Below are 20,560 nucleotides of genomic sequence, written 5' to 3'. Positions count from 1 at the left end.
GGCAAAACCCTGCATCATTGTTATTCTAACTTCCACGACGCATGTAAAGCCCTCCCCCGCCCTCCTTTCGGAAAATCTGACTACGACTCCATTTTGTTGCTCCCAGCCTATAGACAGAAACTAAAACAGGAAGCGCCCGCGCTCAGGTCTGTTCAACGCTGGTCCGACCAATCGGATTCCACGCTTCAAGATTGCTTCGATCACGTGGACTGGGATATGTTCCTCATAGCGTCGGGCAATAACATTGATGAATACGCTAATTCGGTGAGCGAGTTTATTAGCAAGTGCATCGGTGATGTTGTACCCACAGTGTCTATTAAAACATTCCCCAACCAGAAACCGTGGATTGATGGCAGCATTCGTGCAAAACTGAAAGTGTGAACCACTGCTTTTAATCAGGGCAAGGTGACCGGATACATGACCGAATACAAACAGTGTAGCTATTCCCTCCGCAAGGGAATCAAACAAGCTAAGCGTTAGTATAGAGGCAAAGTGGAGTATCATTGAACGGCTCAGACACGAGAGGTACGTGGCAGGGTCTTACAATCAATCGGACTACAAAAGGAAAACCCGCCCCGTCGCGGACCACGAAGTCTTGCTCCCAGACAAATTCAACTTCTTTGCTCAGTTTGAGGACAATACAGCATCCCTAGCCGCATCCTCAGAGCATGCTCAGACCAGCTGGCTTGTATGTTTACGGACATATTCAATCATTCCCTATCCCAGTCTGCTGTTTCCACATGCTTCAAGAGGGCCACCATTGTTCCTGTTCCCAAGAAAGCGAAGGTAACGGAGCTAAATTACTATCGCTCTGTAAGCACTCACTTCCGTCATCATGAAGTGCTTTGAGAGACTAGTCAAGGACCATATCACCGAGACCCACTCCAATTTGCTTACCGCCCCAATAGGTCCACAGACGACGCAATCGCAATCACACTGCCCTAACCCATCTGGACAAGAGGAATACCTATTAACAGAATTCTACCAGACAACAGCTCAGCATTTAACACCATAGTACCCTCCAAACTCGTAATTAAGCTCGAGACCCTGGGTCTCGACCCCGCCCTGTGCAACTGGGTCCCGGACTTCCTGAAGGGCTGCCCCCAGGTGGTGGGGGTAGGTACCAACATCTCCACCCTGCTGATCCTCAACACTGGGGCCCCACAAGTGTGCGTTCTCCTGTACTCCCTGTTCACCCATGACTGCGTGGCCATGCACGCCTCCAAATCAATCATCAAGTTCGCAGACGACATTACAGTGGTAGGCTTGATTACCAACAACGACTAGAAGGTCTACAGGGAGGAGGTGAGGGCCATCGGAATGTGATGTCTGGAAAATAACCTCACACTCAATGTCAACAAAACAAAGGAGATGATCGTGGACTTCAGGAAACAGCAGAGGGAGCAGCCACGTCGACGAGACAGTAGTGGAGAAGGTGGAAAGTTAAGTTCCTCGACATACTGTTCACGGACAAACTGAAATGGTCCACCCACACAGACAGCGCGATGAAGAAGGCGGAGCAGCACCTCTTCAACCTCTGAAGAAATTTGGCTTGTCACCAAAAACACTCAAACTTTTACAGATGCACAATCGAGAGCATCCTGTCGGGCTGTATCACCGCCTGGTACAGCAACTGCTCCGACCACAACCGTAAGGCTCTCCAGAGGGTAGTGAGGTCTGCACAATGCATCACCGGTGGCAAACTACCTGCCCTCCCTCCAGGACACCTACACCACCCGATGTCACAGGAAGGCCATAAAGATCATCAAGGACAACAACCACCCGAGCCACTACCTGTTCACCCCGCTATCATCTAGAAGGCGAGGTCAGTACATGTCCATCCAAGCGGGGACAGAGACTGAAAAACAGCTTCTCAAGGCCATCTGACTGTTATTAAACATTCAACATTGAGTGGCTGCTGCCAACATACTGACTTCTCTAACCACTTTAATAATGAAAATAATTTATGTAATAAATGCATCACTAGCCACTTTAAACAATGCCACTTAATATAATGTTTACATACCCTACTCATCTCATATGTATATACTGTACTCTATACCATCTACTGCATCTTGCCTATGCTGTTCGGCCATCGCTCATCCATATATTTTTATGTACATATTCTTATTAATTCCTTTACACTTGTGTGTAAAAGGTAGTTGTGAAATTGTTAGGTTAGATTACTCGTTAGCTATTACTGCATTGTCGGAAACTAGAAGCATAAGCATTTCGCGACACTCGCATTAACATCTGCTAACCATGTGTATGTAACAAATAAAATTGGATTTGAATTGTGATTTGAAGTGGTGATAACATAAATGGCCCAATAACCAAAATAAAAAGGGGTTTCAATAAACAAACATGTCCGTTTCCAAAATAATATTCTATATACAAAATTATTAGATAAACGTTTTTATTGCATAGTTTTGACAGGACAGACAAAGCAGTTAAACAAAAATAAAAATCAATCAACAATGATGAAAACATCTTTATGAAAGACATCAGATCAGGTGACTCATTCACATACACTTGCAATCACATGAATATCTGTAGACAAACTCAATATTTACGGCTTCATTAGGCACTTTGAGACTTATCTTTTAACAATGGCGCAGCGGTCGGTGACGAACAACAACAGAGGAATAGAAAGGAAATTGAGAAAATGCAGTGGCACTTTCCAAATACCCAGGGAAGAGAAGATATATGTTGAAGGAAATGTTTTGAACAGCACACCTAATATTACCATATTCCATGAGTGATGGCATGATTGTTGACAGTAAATGTTCACATTTGACAATGCAGAAAATGCATTGACAGACCATTATTGCATATGCATTACGACTCCATTAAGTTACTTTCAGCATGACGTTAAGTGTAAACAAACAAAGCAGAGGAAAGTATGTCAATAGCCTAATTCCAGTATCGTGCGAGCCATTGTTTACTAGCGCCAGAGATAAATAAACCCAGAGACTCACCACGTGGTCACTTCCTGCCACACCTGCAATGTAAGTTCAGACCACCTTTAATGTGAGAGGCTTATTGGTCTTCAACCTCTCTGATTTAGCAATCACAGACTCACCCGGAGATGCAGCAAGTGGAACCCTCGATCGTCTAAATTATAAAGACAACGTCGGTCTCTCCCTTCTCGACCCCATCGCCTCACCAAGGCCCTAAGGTTTTAAAAATTCCATGTTCCCATCACATTATGAAATATATTACTTTTGTTTACCATTCTATGAACAGATGTTAGGATAAAATGTGTAAACATTGGAATCTATCCCCCCCACCAAGCTATTTATGTCCCACACACTGCAACCCCCAAAACCCATGAGACAGCCCACTCCGAAGATGGCAATCAGTCAGAGTCTTCATCGTCAAGGTACTCATCAGCATTGCTGTGTGTACGTGTGATATCTGTAATAAAACAAAATAGGAAGGAAGAGCTGAGGCCAGTAACACTTCTGGGAGATTCAATTACAGTGCCTTGCGAAAGTATTCGGCCCCCTTGAACTTTGCGACCTTTTGCCACATTTCAGGCTTCAAACATAAAGATATAAAACTGTATTTTTTGTGAAGAATCAACAACAAGTGGGACACAATCATGAAGTGGAACGACATTTATTGGATATTTCAAACTTTTTTAACAAATCAAAAACTGAAAAATTGGGCGTGCAAAATTATTCAGCCCCTTTACTTTCAGTGCAGCAAACTCTCTCCAGAAGTTCAGTGAGGATCTCTGAATGATCCAATGTTGACCTAAATGACTAATGATGATAAATACAATCCACCTGTGTGTAATCAAGTCTCTGTATAAATGCACCTGCACTGTGATAGTCTCAGAGGTCCGTTAAAAGCGCAGAGAGCATCATGAAGAACAAGGAACACACCAGGCAGGTCCGAGATACTGTTGTGAAGAAGTTTAAAGCCGGATTTGGATACAAAAAGATTTCCCAAGCTTTAAACATCCCAAGGAGCACTCTGCAAGCGATAATATTGAAATGGAAGGAGTATCAGACCACTGCAAATCTACCAAGAACTGGCCGTCATTCTAAACTTTCAGCTCATACAAGGATAAGACTGATCAGAGATGCAGCCAAAGGCCCATGATCACTCTGGATGAACTGCAGAGATCTACAGCTGAGGTGGGAGACTCTGTCCATAGGACAACAATCAGTCGTATATTGCACAAATCTGGCCTTTATGGAAGAGTGGCAAGAAAAAAGCAATTTCTTAAAGATATCCATAAAAAGTGTTGTTTAAAGTTTGCCACAAGCCACCTGGGAGACACACCAAACATGTGGAAGAAGGTGCTCTGGTCAGATGAAACCAAAATTGAACTTTTTGGCAACAATGCAAAACGTTATGTTTGGCGTAAAAGCAACACAGCTCATCACCCTGAACATACCATCCCCACTGTCAAACATGGTGGTGGCAGCATCATGGTTTGGGCCTGCTTTTCTTCAGCAGGGACAGGGAAGATGGTTAAAATTGATGGGAAGATGGATGGAGCCAAATACAGGACCATTCTGGAAGAAAACCTGATGGAGTCTGCAAAAGACCTGAGACTGGGACGGAGATTTGTCTTCCAACAAGACAATGATCCAAAACATAAAGCAAAATCTACAATGGAATGGTTCAAAAATAAACATATCCAGGTGTTAGAATGGCCAAGTCAAAGTCCAGACCTGAATCCAATCGAGAATCTGTGGAAAGAACTGAAAACTGCTGTTCACAAATGCTCTCCATCCAACCTCACTGAGCTCGAGCTGTTTTGCAAGGAGGTTTTGGAAAAAAATTCAGTCTCTCGATGTGCAAAACTGATAGAGACATACCCCAAGCGACTTACAGCTGTAATCGCAGCAAAAGGTGGCGCTACAAAGTATTAACTTAAGGGGGCTGAATAATTTTGCACGCCCAATTTTTCAGTTTTTGATTTGTTAAAAAAGTTTGAAATATCCAATAAATGTCGTTCCACTTCATGATTGTGTCCCACTTGTTGTTGATTCTTCACAAAAAAATACAGTTTTATATCTTTATGTTTGAAGCCTGAAATGTGGCAAAAGGTCGCAAAGTTCAAGGGGGCCGAATACTTTCGCAAGGCACTGTACATTTAATGGAATTAAAACATTTCCTCTCATGACCCCAAAGTACAACTATGTTCCAGTGTGGACTGGACAGTTCTTTATTGGGGGTTCCTCGCTTTGGCATCTTGCATTCTTAGTAGTGTTACTGAAATACAGTGCATTTGGAAAGTATTCAGACCCTTTCTCCACATTTTGCTACTGCCTTATTCTAAAATAAAATAAAGCATTTTCCTCATCAATCTACACACAATGCCCCAGCGAAAACAGGTTTAGAAATGTTTGCTAATAAAACAAATACCTTATTTGCATAAGTATTCAGACCATTTGCTATGAGACAATTGAGCTCAGGTGCATCCTGTTTCCATTGATCATCCTTGAGATGTTTCTACAACTTGATTGGAATCCACCTGCAGTAAATTCAATTGATTGGACATGATTTGGAAAGGCAAACACCTGTCTATGTAAGGTCCCACAGTTGACAGTACATGTCAGACCAAAACCCCAAAAACCAAGCCATAAGGTTGAAGGAATTGTCCATACAGCTCAGAGACAGGCTTGTGTCAGGGCACAGTTTTGTGGAAAGAACATGTTTGCAGCATTGAAGGTCCCCAAAAACACAGTGGGCTCAGTCATTATTAAATGAAAAGAAGTTTGGAACCATCAAGATTCTTCCTAGAGATGGCCAAACTGAGCAATCGGGAGAAGGGGCTTGGTCAGAGAGGTGACCAAGAACCCAATGGTCACTCTGACAGAGCTCCAGAGCTCCTCTGTGGAGATCAGAGAACCTTCCAGAAGGACAACCATCTCTGCAGCCCTCCACCAATCAGGCCTTTATGGTAGAGAAGAAGCCAATCCTTAGTAAAAAGGCACATGATAGTCTGCTTGGAGTTTGCATTAGGTGCCTTTTGGCACTCAGACCATGAGAAACAATTCTCTGGTCTAATGAAACCAAGATTGAACTCTTTGGCATGAATGCCAAACGTCACATATGGAGGAAACTTGGCATCATCCCTACGGTGAAGCATGATGGTGTCAGCATCATGGTGTTAGGGTGGTTTTCAGCAGCAGGGACTGGGAGACTAGTCAGGATCGAGAGGAAGATGAACGAAGCAAGGTACAGAGATCCTTGATGAAAACCTACTCCAGTGCTCAGGACTGGGGCAAAGGTTCACCTTCCAACAGGACAACGACCCTAAACACTCAGCCAAGACAACGCGGGAGTGGCTTTGGGACAGGTCTCTGAATTTCCTTCAGTGGCCCAGCCATCTCTGGAGACCTGAAAATAGCTGTGCAGCGACGCTCCCCATCCAACTTGTCAGAGTTTGAGGATCTGCAGAGAATAGGAGAAACTCCAAGCTTGTAGCGTCATACCCAAGAAGACTGTGGGCGGCAGGTAAGCCTAGTGTTGGGCCAGTAACCAAAAGGTTGCTAGATCGAATCCCAGAGCTGACAAGGTAAAAACAAGGCAGTTAACCCACTGTTCATAGGCAGTCATTGTAAATAAGAATTTGTTCTTAAAAGGACTTGCCTAGTTAAATAAAAAGGTAAAATAAAATAAGACTAGAGGCTGTAATTGCTGCCAAAAGTACTTCAACAAAGTACTGAGCAAAGGGTCTGAACACTTATGTAAATGTAAAAACAATGTTTTTGCTTTGTCATTGTGGGGTATGTGTAGATTGAGGGGGGAAAAAAAACATTTTAATCAGTTTTAGAATAAGGCTGTAACTTAATCTGGAAAAGGTCAGGGGGTCTGAATACTTTCCGAATGCATCCTATGTATGTACAGTACCAGTCAAAAGTTTGGACACACCTATTCGTTCAAGGGTTTTTCTTTTTTACATTGTAGAATAATAATGAATTTAATTATGCTCTCTCTAATTCTCTCTTTCTCTCTCTCAGAGGACCTGAGTCCTAGGACCATGCCTCAGGACTACCTGGCATGATGACTCCTTGCTGTCCCCAGTCCACCTGGCCGTGCTGCTGCTCCAGTTTCAACTGTTCTGCCTGCGGCTATGGAATCCTGACCTGTTCACTGAACGTGCTACCTGTCCCAGACCTGCTGTTTTCAACTCTCTAGAGAGACACTCGCTGACATTTACTCCTGAGGTGCTGACTTGCTGCACCCTCGACAACTACTGTGATTATTATTATTTGACCATCCTGGTCATTTATGAACATTTTAACATCTTGGCCATGTCTGTTATAATCTCCACCCGGCACAGCCAGAAGAGGACTGGCGACCCCTCATAGCCTGGTTCCTCTCTAGGTTTCTTCCTAGGTTTTGGCCTTTCTAGGGAGTTTTTCCTAGCCACGTGCTTCTACACCTGCATTGCTTGCTGTTTGGAGTTTTAGGCTGGGTTTCAGTACAGCACTTTATCAGTTATCAGCTGATGTACGAAGGGCTATATAAATACATTTGATTTGATTTAGTGAAGACATCTAAACTATGAAATAATACATATGGAAACATGTGGTAACCAAAAAAGTGTATATTTGAGATTCTTCAAAGTAACCACCCTTTGCCTGGATGATAGCTTTGCACACTCGTGGCATTCTCAACCAGCTTCATGAGGTAGTCACCTGGAATGCATTTCAATTAACAGGTGTGCCGTATATTAAAAGTTAATTTGTGGAATTTCTTTCCTGAATGCATTTGAGCCAATCAGTTGTGTTGTTACAAAGTAGGGGTAGTATACAGAAGATAGCCCTATTTGGTAAAAGACCAAGGATCGGAGTAAAATCCAGACCTTGCCTCGTAACAAGTTATGTCCAGAGAACTTGCCCTAAAAGGTGGAAATGCCCATTTCTGACCAAAGAGTATAAAACATGTGAGTTAAGAATTATGACTAGGTGACCACGAGCTGCAGCCAAGGTCCAATTAGTTGTAACCCCAAAACGCAACACCAGGTTGAAGACAAAGGAACCTTTTAACAATCTATGCTACGGATGAGTAGCTGTGTCTAAGAAGGTGAATTCAAGCAGGACCACCCGGTTATTCTCTCCAAGGAATCGTGTGTCTACACTGCTTTCATTCCCACGCTGGAACCACCTATATGGCTGATTAGCCATCCTCAGAAAACCCCTCTTTCAGAACAAGGGCGAGGAAACGGATCACTAAGACAAAGGACACTGACATCTTGAGGACAGCGTTACACCCGGTAACCAAAGAAGTGCCGTCAGAGGAGAAGGCAAACCTGGTCCACAAAGAGACACCCCATCGGAGACAGACACGTAATTACATCATTATATTCTGACCCATAAGAGCAGCAGTTTGGGGCAAGGTTAGGTTTAAAATAAGCAAAGTTTACAAAATGTACCCAAGTTTGCTTTTCTTTCTCTTTTGAAATCCCCATTTTGTGTAACTCATATTGCGTTGGCCCACTAGGGACCCGTTTCATTGTACTAAGTTCTAATCAATAGTCTAGACTGTATGTGTATCATTTTAGCTTCTAGTAAATTAATAATCATCTCAGTTGGTGTGGTACAAAGTTATTTAGTGGGACTCGGGTTAGTGCAGATTGACAGATTATGTGACGATCAGAATGCGACAGAGGAAATTAATTAGCAACTGTTGTAAAATCGATATTCTGATAGATAATTAGTTAATTTGGGAAATAGAAACTCAAAGCCAAACTATCCCATGATGCCCCAGATTACTGAGTTAATAATTACCCGATTTAATTTAATCACGTAATTATAAACAGTTAATCATTTCATGAAAAGCAGTCGTCACATCAATCAATACAACATCACAACAGTGGTTCCCACCATGAAGAATGGAGGTGGTGTGATGGAGCTTTGCTGGTGACACTGTCTGATTTATTTAGAATTCAAGGCACACTTATCCAGCATGGCTACCACAGCATTCTGCAGCGATACACCATCCCATCTGGTTTGCGCTGAGTGAGACTATCTTTCGTTTTCAACAGGACAATGACCCAACAACTCCAGGCTGTGTAAGGGCTATTTGACCAAGAAGGAGAGTGATGGAGTGCTGGATCAGATGACCTGGCCTCTACAATCACCCAATGATTTTCAGATGATTTGGGATTAGATGGACCACAGAGAGTGAAGGAAAAGTAGCCAACAAATGCTCAGCATATGTGGGAACTCCTTCAAGACTGTTGGAAAAGCATTCCTGGTGAAGCTGGTTGAGAGAATGCCAAGAGTGTGCAAAGCTGTCATCAAGGCAGCTTTGGCTACTTTGAAGCATCTCAAATATATTTAGATTTGTTTAACACTTTTTGGTTACTACATGATTCCATGTGTGTTATTTTATCATTTTGATGTCTTCACTATTATTCAACAACGTGGAAAAAAGTACAAATAAATTAAAACCCTTGAATGAGTAGGTGTGTCAAAACTTTCGACTGGTAGTGTATATACAAATTCTCTAAATGAGAAATGCTTATTAACTTTTTATGGCTGCAGGGGCAGTATTGAGTAGCTTGGATGAAAATGTGCCCATTGTAAACGGCCAGCTCCTCAGTCGCTAATATATGCATATTATTATTAGTATTGGATAGAAAACACTAAAGTTTACAAAACTGTCAAAATATTGTCTGTGAGTATAACAGAACTGATATTGCAGGCGAAACCCTAAGGAAAATCAAAACAGGAAGTGGCTTCTATTTTGAAAACTCCATGTTCCATAGCCTCCCTTTGCTGGATTTAAAGGGATATGAAACAGATTCCTTTTCCTATTGCTTCCTCAAAGTGTCAACAGTCTTCAGACATAGTTTCAGGCTTTTATTTTGAAAAATTAGCCAGAACGATAACATCGCGTCAACTGGTCACATGAGTTTTGCTCGCGCAACAGAGTTTGGATAGGTATTGCTTTTCCCTCTCCTACTGTGAAACAAATTTGCAGTTGATATATTATCAATGAGATATTTTAAAAACAACCTGAGGATTGATTATCAACGTTTGACATGTTTCTGTGGACATTATGGAAACTATTTGGAATTTGTCTGCGTTGTCGTGACCGCTCTTTCCTGTGGATTTCTGAACATATCGCACCAAACAAACAGAGGTATTTTCGATATAAAAATAATCTTTATGGAACAAAAGGAACATTGTTGTGTAACTGGGAGTCTCGTGAGTGAAAACATCCGAAGATCAAAGGTAAACGATTCATTTGATTGCTTTTCTTATATTTGTGACCAAGCAACCTGATGCTAAGTGTACGTAATGTTTTGTAGTGCGATCAATAAACTTACACAAATGCTTGGATTGCTTTCGCTGTGAAGCATAATTTCAAAATCTGACATGACAGGTGGATTAACAAAAGGCTAAGCGGTGTTTTCCTATATTGCACTTGTGATTTCATGAATATAAATATTTTTAGTAATATTTATTGTATGTAACGCTATGCAATTCAGCGGTTGTTGATGACATTTATCCCATTAGTGGGATTGCAGCCAAAACAAGTTTGACAGTCAATGAACTTGATCAGTCGACTGTGAAAATAAGGGTCAGTTTTCCGGAAACAGATTAAGCCTCGTCCTGGACTAAGAAGCATGTGCAATAGAGATTCTCCATTGAAAGTGCTTTTGAGTTATGGGACTAGGGCTTTTGTCTGTGTCCGGGAAACCGACCAAAGATTGCGTAAGGCAATCTTCTGGCCTAAATGACTCACTGCCTCCTTGTTTCCTCTTAATGAGAGAGGCGCACTGGGCATTGGTGGCCATCTCCAGAGCCAGCTTCTTCTCATTGTTCTTAATATCCATCCTGGCATCTGAAACAAAGACAGAAATAAACAAAGATAAAAGATGAGAAACACACAAATAACCAGACATGCTCATACCAGGGTTGTGGTCAATTTGAAATGGAAGTCAGTCAATTCCGGAAGTAAACAAAAAAAAATGCCACAATTATTTGAGTTGTCAATCAATTGAAAAGGTATGAGTGTCATTTTAATTTTTAAAATTCATATCATTTCCTGAATTGACCAACTTCTATGTGAATTTACCCCAACCCTGGCTCATACACACAGAGATAGGAAATTAAACTGGTTAGAGCACAAAAAAAGGTAACTTGAAACAGAAAGATGGACTCACTCTTATTCAGTAACATCTCTACTATGTCCGAGTATCCCTTCCAGGCGGCAGCATGCAATGCAGTGTCTCCCAGTTTATTCTGCAGGAGAACAAAACAGCCCACATGTTAATCAAAGACCATACCCACATCGTAGCATAATTATCATTATATATGGTCATAAAATGATTGCTCAATAGAGAATCTCCATAGAAACACTTTTTTAAAAAGGGGCCTCCTGAGTGGCGCAGTGGCCTAAAGGCACTGCATCGCAGTGCTTGCTGTGCCACCTAGAGATTCTGGGTTCGAGTCCAGGCTCTGTCGCAGCCAGCCTCGACCGGGAGACCCATGGGGCGGTGCACAATTGGCCCAGCGTCTTCCGGGATAGGGGAGGGTTTGGCCGGCAGGGATATCCTTGTCCCAATGCGCACCAGCAACTCCTGTGGCGGGCCGGGCACAGTGCACACTGACGCGGTTGCCAGGTGCACTTTGTTTCCTCCGACACATTGGTGCGGCTGGCTTCTTGGCTAAATGGGCATTGTGTCAAGAAGCAGAGCGGCTTGGTTGGGTTGTGTTTCGAAGGACGCATGGCTCTCGACTTTCGCCTCTCCCAAGTCCGTACAAAATTGGGGAGAAAAAAGCGGTGGAAATACAACAGCAAAAAAAAAAAAACACTTTAAAGTTCAGAACTAAACTTAATCTGGTCCTAGATTTAAATGTGATACTTCATCATGATAATGTTCTTGTCACGAGAGATAAACTAATGCTTTTAAAACAATTACCTGCACTCCAGATCGCCAAATAAGCCAATAGATGTTATCGGCATACTTGTCTAGAACACAGCCATCTGTCCATGTAATCATGACAAAGTATATATTTTGTTCAAATGTCCTCAAAGTGTTCTGTTAGATTAATATCCTTTGTTCTTTCAACTAGCATGGCGCAAAATAGTTTCTCTTCTCTCATCACCCTGCTTGCAGTGCCCTTGCCCGTTGCCATATCAACCAGACTCACACAGCTTTGACCTAGAAATGCGATCTCAACTGGGTTGAACATGGAGTCATTGTAGGCTACCTCCTAAATTGATAGTGCAGTTTGTTTCAGGGCCTTTCCAACTACCTAATTACTTCAAATGCTGATATTGACTTTCGCAGTATAGTGTGTAGCTAAGTTTAACTAGCTACCGAGCTAGCTAGCCAGCCACCTACCTAGCCTTTCTAAAGAGCATTCTATTGTGGGGTTTGTAGTCAACTTGAGCGCCACAGATTTCCACAACAACTTCCTAATTTATTATAACGACAAAATGCAAACATTTTTCACAACATATTGTTCTCACATATTTGCATTATTTAACAATGTAAATCGTAGGAATTTTAGGTTGAGTGGATGATTCCTTTAAGAGCCTAAATAGAGCCTAGCGCGTTTAGACTAAATATGCTATCAATTGCATACAACCAATCAGGCTTTAAAAACACTATCAATGTTGGCCAGCAGGTAGCCAAGCGGATAAGAGCATTGGACCAGAAACTGAAAACGAACTAAACAACTTCTTTGCTCACTTTGAGGACAATACAGTGCCACTGACACGGGCCCGCAGGTTTTGGTAACGGGCCTCCTTCACCGCAGCCAAAGTGAGTAAAACATTTAAACGTGTTAAACCCTCGCAAGGCTGCCGGCCCAGACGGCATCCCTAGCTGCATCCTCAGAGCATGTGCAGACCAGCTGGCTGGTGTGTTTACGGACATAATCAATCCCTATCCCAGTCTGCTGTTCCCACATGCTTCAAGAGAGCCACCATTGTTCTTGTTCTCAAGAAAGCTAAGGTAACGGAGCTAAATGATCGCACTGTAGCACTCACTTCAGTCATCATGAAGTGCTTTGAGAGACTAATCAAGGATCATATCACCTCCACCCTACCTGACACCCTGGGTCTCGATCCCACCCTGTGTAACTGGGTCCTGGACTTCCTGATGGGATGCCCCCAGGTGGTGAGGGTAGGAAACAACATCTCCACCACGCTGATCTTCAACACTGGGGCTCCACAAGGGTGCATTCTCCTGTACTCCCTGTTCACCCATGACTGCGTGGCCATGCACGCCTCCAACTCAATAATGAAGTTTGCAGACGACATTACAGTGGTAGGCTTGATTACCAACAACGACGAGAAGGCCTACAGGGAGGAGGTGAGGGCCCTCGGAGTGTGCCGCCAGGAAAATAACCTCACACTCAAAGTCAACAAAACAAAGGAGATGATCGTGGACTTCAGGAAACAGCAGAGGGAACACCCCCCTATCCACATCGACAGGACAGTAGTGAAGGTAGAAAGTTTTAAGTTCCTCGGCGTACACATCACAGACAAACTGAAATGGTCCACACAGACAGCGTGATGAAGAAGGCACAACAGCGCCTCTTCAACCTCAGGAGGCTGAAGAAATTTGGCTTGTCACCAAAACACTCAAACTTTTACAGATGTACAATCGAGAGCATCACCGCCTGGTATGGCAACTGCTCCACCCACAACCATAAGGCTCTCCAGAGGGTAGTGAGGTCTGCACAACGCATCACCGGGGGCAAACTACCTGCCCTCCAGCACACCTACACCACCCGATGTCACAGGAAGGCCAAAAAGATCATTAAAGACAACAACCACCCGAGCCACTGCCTGTTCACCCCGCTATCATCCAGAATGCGAGGTCAGTACAGGTGCATCAAAGCTGGGACCAAGAGACAGCTTCTATCTCAAGGCCATCAGACTGTTAATCACTAACATCAAGTTGCTGCTGCCAACATACTGACTAAAATCTCTAGCCACTTTAATAATTAAAAATTGGATGTAATAAATGTATCACTAGCCACTTTAAACAATGCCACTTTATAGAATGTTTACATACCCTGCATTACTCATCTCATATGTATATACTGTACTCTATACCATCTACTGCATCTTGCCTATGCCGTTCGGCCATCGCTCAGCAATATATTTATATGTACATATTCTTATTCATTCCTTTACACTTGTGTGTAAAAGGTAGTTGTGAAATTGTTTGATATTACTGCATGGTCAGAACTAGAAGCACAAGCATTTCGCTACACTCGCATTAACATCTGCTAACCATGTGTATGTGACCAATAGAATTTGATTTGAAAAGTTGCTGTTTGGAATACCCGAGCCGACTAGGTGAAGAAAAAACAAGTTGTTATGACATTGAGCTAGGTACGTAACCTGAATTGCTCCTGCGAGTCATTCTGGATAAGAACATCTGCTAAATAACTGAAACCATATTTGTTTGAAACAGCCTTTTACAAAATGTTACTGTTCTTCTCACCTGCTGGTTCAACTCCACGTTAGACTGCCCCAGCAAGATCTCCACCACATCTGTCACAAAAATGACAACACAACATTGACATACATCTCACTGCAGTGTGTATGTGTGTGTGGGCTGACATGCATTTGCCCTGTCATTCAAGAAAAAATCTGAGTGTGTGATTTCGTTGAGGCACGTGTCTGTACATTCTGTATACAGTCAATGAGAGTAGTGGTATGTGTGTCGTAGATGATCTGTTACCTTTGTGTCCTCCATGACATCCCCAGTAGAGGGCAGTATTCCCAGCTTTGTCCAGTCCATTAATTCCCACTTTGTTCTCCAGACACTCCCTCAGCCAACTCAGATTCCCTGCGTCACACAAACAAGCAATAATGCAAACACACACACCCCCCCCCGCTCCCCCCCAAAGCTAGAGTATACCATTCATATTCATACAGGTTACAGAAAGTGTAGAGCAAACAAACAATCAATATGAAGAAAAATGTATAGTTTGTTAGGACAATTCCATAGTTTAAGATGATTGGTGGTGCAGTGCATGGGGAAAGAGTGAGTGACGCAGCAGGCTTCTTTTGGTCCCTCACCTCGTTTAGCTGCTTCATGCATTGGGTTGTCAATGGACTCCGCCTGCTCGGCCACTGTAGGTTGAGGAAGTCAGATCAGAATGGGATTTCAACAGAGCACCATGCTTCTATGGAAGCCGTAAGGAGATGGAGCTATTAAAAGAGAAACTTCACAATTTTTCAACTTCATATTTATCATCTCCAGCACCACCAACATACAGTATGAGAAAATTGTGCATTTCTATGTTTTGTAGTAAAAATTACAGATGAAGATTGGTGTGTGTATCGGGTGATTTTGACCAATATTGAGTAGACATTGCCTTCCAATTGGCTGATGTCATTGGAAACACTTCTTTAACTAAACTCAGCAAAAAAAGAAACGTCCTCACTGTCAACTGCATTTATTTTCAGCAAACTTAACATGTGTAAATAGTTGTATGAACATAAGATTCAACAACAGACAAACTGAACAAGTTCCACAGACATGTAACTAAACAGAAATGGAATAATGCGTCCCTGAACAAAGCGGGGGCCAAAATCAAAAGTAAGTCAGTACCTGGTGTGGCCACCAGCTGCATTAAGTATTGCAGCGCTCTCCTCATCATGGAATGCACCAGATTTGCCAGTTCTTGCTGCGAGATGTTACCCCACTCTTCCACCAAGGCACCTGCAAATTCCCAGACATTTCTGGGGGGGAATGGCCCTAGCCCTCACCCTCAGATCCAACAGGTCCCAGACGTGCTCAATGGGATTGAGATCCGGGCTCTTCGCTGGCCATGGCAGAACACTGACATTCCTGTCATGCCCCTTTGCAGCATCCCTAAGGCACGTTCACGCAGATGAGCAGGGACCCTGGGCATCTTTCTTTTGGTGTTTTTCAGAGTCAGTAGAAAGGCCTCCTTAGTGTCCTAAATTTTCACAACTGTGACCTTAATTGCCTACCATCTGTAAGCTGTTAGTGTCTTAACGACCGTTCCACAGGTGCATGTTCATTACTTGTTTATGGTTCATTGAACAAGTATGGGAAACAATGTTTAAACCCTTTACAATATAGATCTGTGAAGTTATTTTGATTTTTACTAATTATCTTTGAAAGACAGGGTCCTGAAAAAGGGAGGTTTCTTTTTTTTTTGCTGAGTTTAATATATAGAAAAGCGCCATTTTCACATATGTTGATGTTGGAGTGGTGCTGGAGATCATGAATACTTTTTTTGGTTGCCCGAGAGATTAAAGGTTAAAGTAGCACTGGCTATTTTTTACCCACACACACACAGGTATATCTCACTTGCCCTATTGGGAAGCCACAGAACAGGCTCAACTTGCGTGACTGCGCAGGCCACTTACCTCAGGGTAACCCTTAAATGTCAATCCCTGCATGCCACTTGCAATAACATCACATGGAGTGTTATGGTTTAGTTACTCACCATAATTGCTTGGGATGAGGCCATTCCTTCCCCTACAGGTCCCCTTCCACCAATTGCTGTCACTCTAAGGATGATAGACAGGCAGCGAGAGCCAGTGGAAATGAATTATTGCAGCAAGTATCTCTGATGGTGAGAGAAAAGACCGACAGAGAGAAAGAAAAAAAGAACAGGATACAGGAAAGACAAGAGAGAAATTGGGAGATGGATGAAGAGTAAAGAAAACAGAACAAAACAGAGAGAGGGCATCAGAGACAGAAAGAAGAAATTATACTAGGGACTAAAAGAGAGAAAGGGAGAAAAGTGGACAAGAGGAGGGAAAGGGATGTTAACAGTAACTGACCGTATCAGAGATATACAAGATGTCTCCTTCTTCAAAGTAGAGCTCATCTGGCTGAAAAGAAAAAAATCAAAACAAACACAAACTTTAATTTGGATTGATGTGAGGTGGAGTGGAGGGACGAGACCAACCTATAGGACAAGAAACACTCACTGTTCGAGGGTCAAAGGTGAACATGGCTCGGAACACCTTGACCTGGCCTATGAGAGAACAGAGAGGGAAACGGGCATTAGTGTGAATGTATATAACTGTGCAGTGCATCAAACGTTGCCTGTTCATTGTTGGCTATACAGCACAAAATGAACCCTGGGACCAAACTATCACAAACATTCAATCAAATTAAAAAGTTTGTTGCATACACATGTTTGTTTCTACATTGAACAAAAATATAAAAAAAGCAACATGCAACAATTTCAAAGATTTTACAGTTACAATTCATAAGGAAAGTCAATTGAAATAAATGAATTAAAGGGAAAGGGGGATACATAGTCAGTTGTACAACAACGCATTCAACAGTCTTCTGCATTTAACCCCTCTGAATCAGAGGTGTGGAAGGCTGCCTTAAACATTAGGCCCTAATGTATGGATAAGCACATCACTGGGAATACAGATATGCATCGGTTGGTCACAGATACTTGAAAAGAAAAGTAGGGTCGTGGATCAGAAAACCAGTCAGCATCTGGGTGTGACCACCATTTGCCACATGCAGCAAGACATCTCCTTCGCATAGAGTTGATCAGGCTGTTGATTGTGGCCTGTGGAATGTTGTCCCACTCCTCTTAAAAATCTGGATATTGGCATGAACTGGAACACAATGTCTTACACGTTGACCCAGAGCATCCCAAACATGCTCAATGGGTGACATGTCTAGTGAGTATGCAGGCCAAGGAACACCTGTCAGGTGGATGGATTATGTTGGCAAATGATAAATGCTCACTAACAGGGATATAAACTAATTTGGGCACAAAATTAAAGAAATAAGCTTTTTGTGCATAGAACATTTCTTGGTAATTTTATTTCAGCTCATGAAACATGGGACCAACACTTTACATGTAGCGTGTATATGTTTGTTCAATGTAGCTCCAGCAGTGCAGTAAATAACAGTACAACACTAATACACAAATAAATCACCCAAAAAAACAATAAATAAATAAATGAACAAGCAATGTCAGAGTCCAGTATGACATTTTTTTTAAGGTATGGACAGTATTTATATGGATGAGCTATGCCAATAATAGTATTTAAATATAAAGCAAGTAAACAATTAGCTACATTTTCAGATCAAATTTCATCAAAATAATGTTGCAGGAATGCTAATCTTAGCGGTTTCTAACTACAAAAAAATGTCATTATTCAACAACAGATGTTCTATCAGATCCATCCTCAGTGAACAGACATTGGCCCTCGTCCATACACCCAAGGCTACAAGATCGGAGGGCCTCTGAAGAAATACTGTACTGCCTTGTCTCAATCCCAGGGGTTGAATGTGACCAGAGTGGTGTTGAGAGAAAGCTAAACTAGTTGATAGGCACAGAGAAACCAGGGTTGTGTACATTAGGCACAAAACTGGGTGTTACAGGGAGGGGCTCAATACCTGTAGGTCTACTTGTCCAATAAGAAAACAAAAAAAGGCTGTGAATGGGAATCAGTTGGCTACTCGAAAACACTGGGGTATGCAAGCCTTGAGAGATTTCCTCTTTACATACACCCTAACTGAGCCACATACTACTCCAGTGTTCCAGTGAGTCAGTGCAGTTTAGTTAATAGACAAACCCTGCTCTGTTCTGTGACTGTGGTCCTACATGCCCCATCCCCTCTGTGAAAACTCTGGGGCCTGTACTGACTAGCTCACCCGCACCACTCTTAGCTAGAGGTCTTTATGGATCCACCTGTACCCGAATAACCGATCCAGGACCTGAGCGGATCCAGAATTCTAAATCATGTCAAAGATCTCAGTTGGATCTAATATAATTGTCACGGGTATGTGCAATTTTAATTAACTTGTCCAGAAGGTCCCATGGATTTCCCGAACGCAACTGCTACAGTAGAGAAAGAGAGAGAAATTGTATAATTGATGCTGCTGCTCTTGCTTTTCATGAGAGTGTAGCATGCTCTGAATACAATATGTGTAGACCTTATGGTGAAATGCTTACTTACAAGCCCTTAACCAACAGTGCAGTTCAGGAAAGAGTTAAGAAAATATTTACTAAATAAACTAAAAGTAAAAAGTTACAAAAAGTTACAAAATAAAAATAAATGGAATAGCACCATTCTGCACTAACTAATTTTTATTCAGACATTTGGAACACCACAAATTATTAACATTTGAAACTATATAAATATAGAAAATACACAAAAATAACTCAGAAATATCAAAAAGTAGTAACAAAGACTAATAGAAACAGGTTGTAGTATAGATACAAATAAAAAAAGATAATTGAATTATTACACTATTACCCTATTGTTAACAAAAACACACAACTAAATTGCACAAATTGAATAACACTTAAAGAGAACCTGATTATTACACTATTACACTTCAAACAAGAAACTAAATTGCACAAACAATTGCATTACTAATTGCATTAGTACTGTACAAAGTTAGAGGTGCGCTATTTGATTCCCCCGCTCCACCCACCTCCGGCGTCCAGTGGAGTCCTAAGGTCAACCTAGCCCCGCTCCATCTCGTACTTCTAAGAGGGAAACCTTATCAGGCAATAGCCTGCCTAACTCACAAACTAGAATCAGGGCGCCCACTCCAAGGTTAATTGACCCACAGTCCCACACCGTGACATATCATTGACGTGATGTGCAAATGAGCAATAGAAAACCGATCTCGCAATTGTCACCATTCCGATTTTTTTGGGGTGCAGGCACCCAGTTCCTCCCATACACAAATTCACCACTGCTACCAGATTTCACCAGCTACTCGAAATGGGGAAGTCACATTAGTTCGCTTGTAAATTCAGACCATCACGGCCACATACTTGCACATAACGATCGACAACAACCACGATAAGAAGAGTGCAGACACTGACATTTGAAATGGCCAATTATTCAATGAGAACTGGTCCAGCATATTTGCTAGCAAACGTTTGCTGACAAGCTGGGTCGCACACCCTCTGAATGTGCCAGAGCGAAGAATAACTGAGGAATTTACGAATGCTCAACACCCTTCAATGTCAGGTGTAAGTAAACATCGGCGAAAAGGCGTAATTAAATTGTTGCCAGCAGAACAGTTACAGTCACCAATGATCTGGATAACATGAAAACAGCCTAACCAGCTCTGATAGTTAGGACGAGCAAAGTTGTCAGTGAGGTGTTCTCTCATATGTCTGGAAGTAGCAAGCCAACGTTAGCCAGTTAGCTTGCGTGCTTGACTTCCGCTGTGAGGTCAGAACGCTCGGATCAACCTACTCCTCGGCCAGAGCGTCCAGTCAGTGTACGTTCCGCGAGCGAAACGCTCCAAATTTACGAACAGACAATCTGAATATACGAATGCCCAGAGCACACTCCAGATTGAATTTACGAACACACCCTATGTGTTTTAGGTTTCACTTGCTTGATGGGGCGGAAGACTAGTTATCTAATGTTAGTTACTTATCATAAAATACTTACCTGGTTTGGCTGGCTTGGGAGGCGGTTTGGACATCTTCAGACTTTTAAACCGTAGCTACGCCTTCTCTTATTCTGAAAACGTTGCTTATTGTCCAAAAATAAAATAGGCAGTTTCTTACTTCCAATGAGGAAGTACTGACAGAACCAGCTAGGCGGAAAACTAGCAACGCGC

General features: G+C 42.3%; 1 protein-coding gene and 1 long non-coding RNA gene across 2 annotated transcripts in view; one reads left to right on the top strand and one right to left on the bottom strand.

Moving 5' to 3' along the window:
• LOC127907233 (uncharacterized) overlaps positions 1-10,319 on the top strand; it is an 18,391-nt gene extending 8,072 nt beyond the window's left edge. The window contains exon 2 of the long non-coding RNA XR_008063862.1: positions 6,987-10,319. This is a non-coding gene — a long non-coding RNA (uncharacterized LOC127907233). The remainder of the gene's footprint in view (positions 1-6,986) is intronic.
• LOC118392970 (osteoclast-stimulating factor 1-like) lies at positions 2,400-20,560 on the bottom strand. Its single transcript, XM_035785044.2, has 10 exons — positions 20,389-20,560; positions 16,924-16,970; positions 16,774-16,824; positions 16,434-16,497; positions 15,031-15,084; positions 14,690-14,797; positions 14,450-14,499; positions 11,147-11,225; positions 10,726-10,824; positions 2,400-3,417 (listed from the first exon to the last, which is right to left on the bottom strand). The coding sequence occupies exons 1-10, from the start codon at positions 20,420-20,422 to the stop codon at positions 3,359-3,361; spliced, it is 645 nt and encodes a 214-aa protein (XP_035640937.1). The 5' UTR covers positions 20,423-20,560; the 3' UTR covers positions 2,400-3,358.

This window comes from Oncorhynchus keta, chromosome 14, assembly GCF_023373465.1.
Source record: "Oncorhynchus keta strain PuntledgeMale-10-30-2019 chromosome 14, Oket_V2, whole genome shotgun sequence".
Taxonomy (NCBI): domain Eukaryota; kingdom Metazoa; phylum Chordata; class Actinopteri; order Salmoniformes; family Salmonidae; genus Oncorhynchus; species Oncorhynchus keta.
The sequence above is the reverse complement of the archived record's forward strand: the minus strand, read 5'-3'. Positions and strand labels throughout refer to the sequence as shown.

What these genes read in the sequence shown, in the direction of transcription:
- LOC118392970 (XM_035785044.2), bottom strand. Translation starts at nt 20,422, where the DNA reads ATGTCCAAACCGCCTCCCAAGCCAGCCAAACCAG. An exon ending in CCTCATCCCAAGCAATTATG is followed by an intron (nt 15,085 to 16,433) that starts GTGAGTAACTAA and finishes CTCAACCTACAG; the next exon opens with TGGCCGAGCAGGCGGAGTCC. An exon ending in ACGTGGAGTTGAACCAGCAG is followed by an intron (nt 11,226 to 14,449) that starts GTGAGAAGAACA and finishes GTTCTCCTGCAG; the next exon opens with AATAAACTGGGAGACACTGC.